This window comes from Hippopotamus amphibius, chromosome 9 (genome assembly GCF_030028045.1).
Source record: "Hippopotamus amphibius kiboko isolate mHipAmp2 chromosome 9, mHipAmp2.hap2, whole genome shotgun sequence".
Lineage (NCBI taxonomy): Eukaryota > Metazoa > Chordata > Mammalia > Artiodactyla > Hippopotamidae > Hippopotamus > Hippopotamus amphibius.
In genome coordinates this window covers 65299347-65311405 of record NC_080194.1, presented here as the reverse complement: position 1 = coordinate 65311405, position 12059 = coordinate 65299347, and the positions used below count along the sequence as shown (strand labels likewise).

At 35.3% G+C, this 12059-nt stretch overlaps 1 protein-coding gene across 1 annotated transcript in view; it reads right to left on the bottom strand.

The window, feature by feature from the left end:
- DLG2 (discs large MAGUK scaffold protein 2) overlaps positions 1 to 12059 on the bottom strand; it is a 1973535-nt gene that overhangs the window by 1519099 nt on the left and 442377 nt on the right. Inside the window, exon 5 of the mRNA XM_057748299.1 lies at positions 9376 to 9450. Within this exon, the coding sequence (XP_057604282.1) occupies positions 9376 to 9450 (75 nt within the window). The remainder of the gene's footprint in view (positions 1 to 9375; positions 9451 to 12059) is intronic.

Sequence of the window (12059 nt, the reverse complement as noted above, 5' to 3'; positions counted from 1 at the left end):
TGTTCAGTAAATATAGCTGAAGCTTCCTTAAGTTGATGTCAGAGAGAACAAAAACTTAATTCTTCCAGGGATTTTTCTGGACACAGACACAAAGCCCTTGAATTGGAAAATCCACAGACCCATCACAGTATAGCTTCTTTGTATTCTTAATAATTTACAAATCATTGAATCACCTTATTCTATATTAGCATCCCTCTATAAACCTGTGGAAAACAATCCTGTAGCTTATAGCTCTGTCATGGAATGATCTCTGAGAGAAAATTTCATACTTAATTCCTACATCAAATGATAGAACCAAGAAGAAGATAGTGCCTAGAAATCCTCCTAAAGAAAACCCATTACTAAAATTTCATAAGCTCTGAACAGAAGGACACAACTAAATTTCTAAATTGTTAGGTTTATTATAACTCTCTTTATATAGTGGTTATCTACATGGTCTTCTCCAAGTAAATCATATAAGATTAGAAATCCTGACAGTGTTGTGAAGGAAGACCTTCAAATGTGTTACTAGGGGTGCCAATATGATTGTCCAAAAATGCAATGTTACCCAACATTCAATGTATAGACTCCAGGTGACACCTTTCATGATACAAGGCACAGCTACTAAAAAGAGTCTCCTTTGAATTCATTATTTTTCACAGCAAACTCAAGAGCATAAATTTATTCAGGAGAGACAGTGAATTATATCAGAAACAGTACCAGATTGGGTATTCAAAGAATACCAAAATGTATTTTTTGTGATGCCAAAAAAATATTTTACTTCTCTGAGCTTCAGGTTTATCATCTGTCAAATAAGGGAGTTTGCCCTCTGGCAAAGTCAGATGTGGATTATGAGTAGGTAGATTATACTTCCAGGAATCCTAGAAAAGTTTTGCTTAGTGTTCTCAATAGAAAGCCAAGGCATTCTTTCAGCCCATGAAAATTTTAAGTGTTAAAAACAAATACACATAAACAAACAAAACCCCCTTTCATGACAAAAACACTCAATAAATTAGTAATAAAAAGGAACTTCCTCAATCTGATAAAAGCCATCTATAAAAATCCCACAGCTAATATCATATTTAATGAGGAATCACTGAATTTTCCCCTAAAATCAAGAACAAAACAAGAATGTTTGCTCTTGCCAACTTTTTTCAATATGGTACTGAATATTCTAGCCAAGCCAACTGGGCAAAAAAATGAAATAGGAGGTATCCATATTGGAAAGGAAGAAGTAAAACTCTCTCTTTTTTGCAGATGACATGATATTGTACATAGAAAAATCCTAAGGAATTCACTAAAAAGCTGTTAGAATGAATAGGTTCAACAATGTTACAGGGTATAAGAACAATAAATAAAAATTGACTGTATTTCCATACAATAGCAATGACCAATTTGAAAATGAAATTAAGAAAACAAACTCATTTATAATAGCATCACAAATAATAAAATGCTTGGGAACAAATTTAACAAAAAAATGCAAAAATTTGTACTCTGAAAACTATAAAATATTGTAGGAAGGAATTAAAGAAGACCTAAATAAATAGAAAAACATTTACTGGATCAGAAGATTTAATATTGCTTAGATGGCAATATTCCTCCAATTAATCAACAGATTCAAAGCAATTTTTACCAAAATCCCAGATGGCTTTTTTGTAAATTGACAAGCTGATCCTAAAATTCATATAAAAATGCAAGGGACCCTGAATATCCAAAAACAATCTTAAAAAAGAAGAAGAGAGTTGAAGATGCATATTTCTCAAACTTACTACAAAGCTACAGTAATCAAGATAGTACAGTTCTGGATAAAGATAGCCATTTAATCAATGGAATAGAATTGAAGGTCCACAAATAAATCTTTACATTAATAGTCAATTGATTTTCAACAAGGATGCAAAGGAAATTCAATGGGGAAAGAAAATACTTTTTAACAGATGGTTCAGGGACACTTGGCTATCCATATACACTATATATACACAAAAATTAACTCAAAATAGATCATAGACCTAAATGTAAGAGCTAAAATATAAAACTCTTAGAAGAAAATATAGGAGTAAATTTTTGTGACCTTGTCATGTGAAGCCTCCTTTGATATGACAAGTGACACACAAAAAAAGATAAATTAGACTTCATGAAAATTTAAAATGTTTTTCCTTCAAATGATACTATCAAAAAGTAAGATGACAATCCATAGAATGGTACAAAATATTTGCAAATCATATATCTAATAAGGAATTAGTATCAAAGACATATAGAGAACTCTTACAACTCAAAGACTTTTTTAAATAGGTAAACAATCTAAATAGACATTTCTCCAAAGATAAATGAATAGCCAGAGAGTACATGAAAAGATGCTCAACACATCACTAATTATTAGGGAAGTGCAAATCAAAACAGCAATGAGATACTACTTCATACCCGCTAGGATGACTACAATAAAAAGGACAGCTAATAACAAATGCTGATGATGTGGAGAATTGAAATCCTAGTATATTGCTGGTAGGAACCTAAAATAGTGCAAGTGCTTTACAAAACAATCTGGCAGTGCCTCAAAAAGTTAAACATAGTTACCATACAACCCAGTAATTCCTCCCCCAGATATGTATCCAAGAGAATTTAAAACATACATCCATACAAAAAGTTGAATATGAATACTCAAAGTAGCATCATTCATAATATTGAAAAAGGACAAACAATACAAATGTCTACCAACTGATGAATGGATAAACAAAATGTGCTACAGCCATACAATGGAATATTATTCACCAAGATGAAGTAAAGAAGAACTGATACATGCTACAACATGGCTAAACCTTGAAAATATTGTGTTAAGTGAAAGAAGCTAATCACAAAAGGCCACATATTTTATAATTCCATTTATAGGAAATATCTAGAACAAGCAAATCCATAGAGATGGAAAGTAGATTAGTGATTGCCAGGAGCTGGAGGGAAGAGGTTGGGGAGTGACTTAAAATGGACATGGGGTTTCTTTCAAGGTTATGAAAATATTTAAAATTGGTAGTAGTGAAAGTAGCACAACTCTGTGAATGTACTGAAATCATTGAATTGTGCACTTTAAATGGCTGAATTGTAATAGTGTGTGAATTATATTTTAGTAAATCCGTGGGGAAAAAAATAACACTTATGGATAGCTTCTCAGATCTTGCCAGCAACCTCAGGACTTGAAACATTCATCTCTGCACAGGGCATGCTGGGTACATGTTTACATGTTTTTAGGTCTTTACCCTGTGTGTTTTTTATGCGTACTCACTGCAAATGCTCTTTTATCTCTCCTGTGAACCAATACCGCCCCCCCCCCAAAACTCATAGACACTGTGGGTTCCCTTTCTGAGCATGCTTCAAAGATCAGTGTAACAAAATTATTTGATACGAATCCTGCAGTTCCCAGCAGGGTCTTTCAAACCTAGAGAGGAAACTAGTACAAGTCGAAGGTACTATGAGGGCCAGGAGAGAGGGGGAAAAAGGAATGTATCCATGTGTCAATCTATCTTCCGCATACTTTCCTTGATTCAAAGCCTTAACTATAGCCAAGTTGGAACCAGAGCCATTCCACAGAGCTCACATTTCTTAAAACGCATTGTGATTTTTCTAAGATAATTTCCTCTCTGAATTCTTTTCTAACCCCATGGCTACCACCCATATGGCCAGATATACTCTAATCCCAGTGGAGACCAATTTAAGGCCTTGTACTCTGTAACTTTCCACAATTTTCCTAAAATTGTGATCATCTGATAACATCCTTTTTGTTCTATAAGGGAACTAACCACTGATGGTATGAAAACCTTGCCCTAAAAAATAAAAATTGTATCCAGTCTTCCGAAAGACAATACCAGTCAAAGCCATCCTGGGTGTAATTTCTCAGCAGCAGAGTTTGCCCAGAGGGTTCTATGTTCCTAGGAACTCTGCAAATACCCAGAGAGCAGACACAACATTATTTATTTTATGACTGGGTTGGACGTTTCTAAGTGCCATGGTCTGAGTATTTATTTGGGCTGTATACAAAATGAAGTCACACAATGAACTGTGGATAAAAAAAGGTGGGGGAGGAGCTACCAAAACAACGTGAAAAAAACCTTTACACTGGTATATTGCACATTGTATTAACTGGTTTCAATTAGAGTGAATGATCCCATCTGTGGGTAATGGGAGGGTGTCTGGGAGAACATGCTGAAACAATTAACACTTTAAAAGAACATCTCTGGTTTCCTAGAGGAAAATCTGTTTTTATTGATTTCCCATAAAAGAGAAAAACTACTTTCATAATCTAGAGAGATATGGTAGGGAAATGTTAATATGCTTTTAAATTAAAAACAGCATCTAGCCCCACTCTTCAAAAATGGCTTTATATTACAATACAAACATCTCAACACGACATTCCATATCATCAGTTCTTGCCTGTCAGAGGGCCAATGTTTCTTTTCAAGAGCTTCAAGATTTCTCCTTACACAGTCTTGAAGAGCTGTGTATTAACTCCTGAAAACTTTTCCTGTCCCAGCCTGAATCCCTTTCAGAAGAAAGGGCCCTCCTAAATAAATAGCCCTAAGTTAATAATGAGTTATTGCCTATTTCTTATGCTTTTCCTCACCAATTCATCCTCCCCCATCACTTTCTTCTAGAATGACCTATCCTTTTCTTTCTTTTCTCTTACCACTTTTCAAGCAATTACCATGTGCCAAGTGTTGTGTTAACACATTATGCATTATCTCATGTAAATCTCAAAATATCCTATTACATGTGTAAACTCAGAGAGATTAATGGGCCAATGTTACATGGCTACTAAGTGGTAGAATTCGTATTTCAATACAAACCTTATTCAATTCTAAAGTTTTTATACATAACTATTACCAAATATTGCATATTCTGTCTTCCAAAATCCATCTTGAGGCCAATCTCCATTCTGAAAATGTATAGCTTTTTGTACAGACCATTATATAGCATGTACTACACAGTATAATGATTATATGCATGTATTATTCCCTGCTGTATTCTGAGGAATCGAAGGGTCAGTTACAACCTAGAAAATAACTCAATAAATGCTTCTTGAATGAATAAATGAGAGTTGATGCATTCAGAGTACAGTGTTCTTGTTTGCAAATGCTTATATGATTTCTTAAAATATTTTGTGTATCTATTTATGGGTGAATACTATATAACAATAGAGATATGTAGATATAACAATATCCACAATATGCTCCATAATAGCAGGGATTTTATTTTCAACTTAGCTTTTAGCAACTCCTCTCATTACATTATTTTTAAATTTCCAGGAACTAAGGGGTGTGCAAAGATGTAGAGAAACAAAACAATTATTCTAGACAAGTCATATGTATTTATATATCACATGTCTAATCAATAAAATTACACATTACAGCCATTTCTGAGTAATGCTTAATAACTAAGGATTGAGTTTGGGGACATTCCTCAAAGTGACCAAATCGACACGTAGGCCATAGTCATACTGAGTCGTCCAGAGACCTGCCCTGAAATGCAGCGGCCGCTTGAGCCTCCTGCAGCTGGTCAAATCTAAGCTTCTTTATTTACAACTGCCAGGAACTAATTCTTAGCCTAGTTCACTCCAGATTCAGAGATCTGCCTGTCTTTGCCTGATACCCAGAACCTGCAGGTCTCTAACTCACTTGTTTCTAAGTGGCAGGGGTTCAGCTAACCACTGTGTACATACTTGTGATCATACAAACCAATGAGCATACACACCAATTAAATTTATTAAAGTGTAGAGGTGAGAAGGGTATCATTCTAATGCTTAATGTAGCCATACAAAGAGAGATAAATAAACAAAACTGTCACACTTCTCACTAGAGAAGATATTTCACTTATAATTATTCATGAAGTATAAATATGTCCATGTTTCTGTACAATTACTGGAGGTAAATTTTCTATTCAGCTTAAATTCCAACCTGTACACTGTAATTCTGACTAAAAGGAAAAGTCTTTAAAAATACCTCTTGGTCTCATTACTACAAAGATGTGGCGTGCCAAAAAAAGAGACCAGCCAAGAGGAGAGTGAGCAAGTGGTAACAGAAATCATTTTCAAGGCAATATGTGGCTGTTGACAGGCATTTGCAAAGCAATTTGGAGAGAGAAGGTTTCTTGGAAAAACTAATGATAAAACCTCTGCACTTAAAATGAACCTGGAGGCAAAAGCATACACAAAGACCAGGCCTATTTTGAAAAAAGTAATAAAGCCCAATTACAAGCATACAATCATTTCAGAGCAAAACACCAAGAAAGAAGAATAGGGCAGTGGGGCGAGAAATGTAGGAAAGAATCAAGTGAATTTAAAAAATGCACAACGATAACAGAAACTATCCATTTATTATGAATGTAAATATGTATTAATTTATTTATAACCTGCTTCAGCCCGTAGATGATTTGAGACAGACAAGACATTCTCTTAAACACAGAAGGCTAAGAGTTTCTCTATTTCCTGAGAGATGAGAAAATGGAAATTCATACCAGAACTACTTTACATATTATATATAGTTTTCGTTATGTAAATATGCTTTTATTACTGTATAATTAACTATCCATATTTCTCATTTTTAATGTGGATTAAGTCATTACCAAATTATTCTTTGCTCATTTTTATGTACCCAAGTGTTATATAAAACCAGATATTTGAAATGAATGGACTATTATAAATTATCAAAATTCCACAGTTCTGAGTGCTTCTTTCTGTCTGAGACTACTACTCATTATATCAGCTCTAGCGGAAGCTGCATAAACGTTGCTGACCAAGGGATGTTAGTTAAGGGAGTTTACTTTTTGTCTGCAAATAAATCAAAGAGCAATAAATTCCCCCAAGCAAACAAAACAAAATCTAGATAACTTAAGGAAAAAATAGTAATTTACTGATTATCAGCAGGTTATTAGGACCCTTTCACAAAATCAAAGAGAGATTTGAGCAAGCTAAACCTCAAAAGGCAGATATACAGGAATCTCAGCAACTGAGGTTCATAGAATATTTTCCAAACTATTGTCATTCATATGATTCAGTACTGATGACTACCAGTTTCATATCTCTCTGGTACAAATTTCAAATACCCAGGAAAGAGAACCCAACAGGCTCACCTGGGATCAGATATTTACCTCTGGATCAGTCGATCATCGCCAGGGACAGAGCTCAAACCTAGCCGCTAGGAGCCTACCTTTGTAGATTGGGGTTACTGACAGAGAAAGCAGAATCATTATGGGTTGTACAATTCCTCCAGAAAGCACCTGCCCCACTGGGAGATGTATTACTTTTAGGTAAATGGCAAAGGAAATCTATGCAACCAACAGCTCCCAATTCTATGGCAGGAACAAGAAGAAACATCTTTTTGACATTCTCACCTGACCATAGAACTGAAAATCAGACTTTAATGTTGGCATTTCAAACTTATGATCTTCAGGAAGGGTCTTAAATGTAGCCATCCATTTGGTCTTTAGTGTCCTACGACAGGAAGACCTAATCTGGGATTCCCAGATCCTCAGCAGTCCAACTCCACGGCAATAATGAAGGAGGAGTTGTTTTTAATAATCCAAAGACAGAATTCTAATAATGGATTTACTTGCAGTAAGACTGCACAAGGTAACTGAAATGTCAAATTTCTTTTATTTTGGGCTGAAATTATCAGTGTATTCGAAGATCAGCTACTAACTGAATACATGGATATATTTGATAAAATGAGACTATCTTATCTGCATTTGTATCTGTAGCAGCTGCCACAGTGCCTGACACAGCTGAATCAAACTACTAAATTTTGTCTAGTCTGAAAACAAAATTCTTCAAAACACATATTCAATAGTACTCTGAAAGAAAAAGTATAAACAGACACTTGAAGGTGAGAAATGGAAACCACCCAACTAAGAAAGTGAAAGTATACTTATTCCTCTTCAGTGAGAAATGTGAGTTACAAAATAATTTATTAAAACTTATTGTAAAGAGGAAATCAATAGACTGAAGATTCATTTATTAAATCTACACTCAGAGCTCCTACCATGTACCCAGGGATTCATCTAGGTGTAGGTATAGTAGGACCCTGAAGAGCACATGGCCTCTTTGGAGACATAGGCATATAAATCAGTAATTGTGAGACAATATCATCAGGGATACAATAAAATGAGTGATTGATGAAGAAATAGAATTATTAAAACTCATCTTTCTCTGGCATCAGCAGAGTCCCTAAGCAGGCACTCCCCTCTGACCATCTGCTCACAGAAGTGTGACATTTTTATTCTCCGAGTCTCTAGCAAGCTGGGCTGCCTCCGCCCTGCAGCAATGCCTCCAAACGTTAGCATCATCAACTCTCCCTCATTAAAGGTGATCCCACCTTCTCATCGTCCACAGATAAACAAAAGACAAGGAAAGAGGCTTCACTCTCTTACACAATCTGTGTGAAAAGTAGCATCCCCCACGCCTACCACCTTTTAACACAGTCATAAGTTATGCCATGATAGTCCAGCTGCACCTTGCAGAAGCCTGTACCTCAACAATAGATGAGGATATTTAAAGCACTCCACACATCACTTTACAGTACCTGCAAGGTGGGTCAAATGAGGGGAACGCCTCAAAAGTAACTTTTGAACTTTTTTGTTCCCATCACACAAATTATTTCATGACATGCAAACTGCCAGTTACAGCACACACTGTTCTCAGAGGAACCACTGTCATTTCTATCACGCAATGTATGTATAAGAGCATATCATACAATCGGCCACTTTCTTCTCTTATTCAGAGCACAGCATAGTGGAATGAGCTCATGAAAGCACAGTCGGGGTGTCCAGAATCTATTCCCAGCCTTACAATTGATGCACTATTCTTACTTCCTTTGCGTTTAAGTTTCCCATTTACAACACAGGAATCATGACACAGTACCTGTTTGTTTCTAAGGCATTTGAAAATTCTCTGATGGATGATTTTACACAAATGCAGAGGCTATTATTATACCAGGAAGACTTGAAAATTGCAAATCTGTGTACTCATCACTGTTAACCAGTCAACACAACAATGGAAGAAGAGAAAGAATCCTTCTCTAAGGCATCTAAAATCAAGTATTGCTGAATATGCAGCTACTGAGAAAAATATAGGTGCAAATATATTCACTTTAAAGACTAGTCAATTCTAAACCATCAATAACCCATTTAGACAAATCCTTTGCAAGTCACCCTCACTCCAATAAAGACATATATGTAATCCCTAATCACAGGTGCTTCTTTAACGCAGAGCTTTCTGAGAACACACATTTCTCCTTTCAAACAGTTTGCTCTACTCTAGATTTCAGAGAGTATTCTAGTCCATTCCACTAAGGTTGTTCCAAAATATAAAAACAATTATCCCTTAATCGGGCCAATCTTAGAATAGTCAAATAAACTTACAGTACAGTGGTGAACAGGCATCCAAGCAGGGGCTTCCACTGAACAATTCTGGGCTGGGCACTTGCCTTGGTTTTGCTGCAAATAAGTAAAAATGATGTTATGTTCTATATATTATGTGCAGCAACATATACCAGCTGATATGTTTATCATCAATATTTTTATTACCATATTTACAAGTATAAGGGAAGTCTTTGAGAATGATTTTTTTGGTGCAGTGCTGAAAGAAATTAGGTATATCATTTCTACTCTTATCAAGGCACAAGAAATTATTCTTTGCTTTCTGTATTACTCTAAGGTCTGGGGTTTTGGAACTAGGCTTTGTTAAGCAGCTAGCCTTTCAGGTTCTGAGAATCCTCCTAACCCAGAGGCAGAACTGGTCTCTCCCCCAAGCTCCCAGAGGACACTGATACTTGCTGTACCCCTGCAAAATCTCTTGAGTCAAGGTATAGAAAGACTTGTTTACTTGTCTCCCCTTTCAGATTGTGAGCTAGCGGTGATGATTCTCTCTAGGGCATTTTATAGAATCCCAGAATGTAGAGTTGTACAGGATAAACTTGAGAGGCCTTTCTTGTCACATCAGAAACTGAAGTGCAAAGAAATGAAACAAGGAGCACAGAGATTTAACATTCTAAACCACTTGCCAGGCACTTCTTTTTATATAAGAAATGTATCTCAAGCTAATCTATTCTTTCGTTGTAACTCCTATAAATTCAATTCTAATTGGCCTTTTAGAGAGAATGCTTTCTTTTAACCAACAATACTGCTTCATCCCTGTAATAAGAACTCTGATTAGTGCTAAAAGGGGAAGAGGTGATTCTAATAAAACATCTTTTATCTTTTATTTGATTATATATTCAATTATATATAAATTATATATTCAATAATATATAAATTCAATTGTATATTCAATAATATATAATACTACTAATAATGTTAATAATAATAATAATCATATAAACCACAGCTGTGATATATTGAGCTACTAAATATGCTAAAGATTATTCTGGACTCAGTACATTATCACTAGTTGCTACAACAAATATGAATAGAAGTATTGCTACACCCATTCTACAGGAGAGAAAACTGAGGCTCACAGAGGGTAAGAAACTCACCTATAAGTTACCCTACAAGAAAGTAGCATAAGTGGGATTGCAGCAAGAATTTGACTGACTCTGCAGCCCATGCATGCTCCTTCTATGAGAAACTCGTGGTATTCATTTTCTGTTTAATGGGGCTTAAGACATGTCATCAACTAACATAATTTCATCTTATCAATGATCCTAACATGTCTAACTTAACTGGAATTAAGTATTGAATTCAGTACTTGTGCTAAGAATCCTATTTTGTGATTTGTAAGCTTTTTAGAGAAACCTTTATTTAGGTGATATATTTTTAAGGCATCACTAAACTCTGAAGTGCTGTTTGAGAGATCATTGATAAAGTCACCATAAAAATACACTTAGATCATCAATCTCCATGCTCAGTTTTCTTAAGTCAAAATATGACATACAGAACCAACAGGGTACATAAGGTGCACTGGGCTGGTGTCAGATGACCACACTTTCAAGCTAAGCTCAATCATGTGCCTGCCATTAAGGATGTGGCTCTGAGACTTGGTAGTCACATCTGTAAAACAGTGTTAGTATCTTGCCTAATTCACAGGACTGCTATCAGATGATAAAGATTTGCTTCAGATAACTATCACAATTTGCAAGGGTGTTATGAAAAAGAACACACAAAGTAAAAGGACAATTTTATTCTCCTTTTCTGATAGCTTAAGCCAGATAAATATAATTTATCTACATGGGAAGATAAGCCTTTTGAAGTTTGAAAGCATTATTAAAATGCTAGTTATTATTGTTTCTAATTATGATAAGTCGTACCAAACAATGTTAATGGTGAGGAATGTGTCCTTTGTAATCATTCATAATTGTTATTGTTAGTAGAGTAGTGATAATAAGCTTGTTTTATATCTAGATACTGCGTATCTTCATGGAGCATACGGTAAAGAAGCAAAATTCAATAAATAAGTGAGCTGTGCTTAGGTGGAGGACCGTAAGTACTCATAAAATGTGATGGGGGGCATGAATAAGTAGTGTTTAAACTTCTCTGAATCTATACCATGAAGTAAAGAAAGGTAGAAATCTGTGTGATTCTCTTGTCCCACTATTACCTGAGTTTTTGACACTATGGCCTTCCCATTAGTGTGTTAATCAAGATTAACAATATGATTACACAGGTACAGATACATAAAAGGGCCTAATAAAGACAGATGCCATGAAAACATATATTATTTTGTAATCTATAGTGCGTGACTAGAAAAGAATAAGATTGGAATGGAAGTTAGGATCTTAGATTTCAGTGGTGTCCCCATTAATCTATATGTGGAACTTTGGGAAAGTTACTTTAACACTTTAGACCTCATTTTTCTCATATATAAAATGAGAGGGTTGTATTTGATCCACTCACATATCCACATATATTCCTCCCAATAATGTTTCCTCCTCCAAAGAGGTACACCCTCCAGCGGAGAAGCCCTATCATTCTGATCTACTGTTACCACAGGATATGGTTATTTCTCTGTGAGTTTGCATGATAATAAAGGTAAAGAACTGCTGGACCAGATAATTTCACAAAAGCTTTCCACTCAGGTGTAGTTACTGAAAACCCCAACCTCAGGTTTT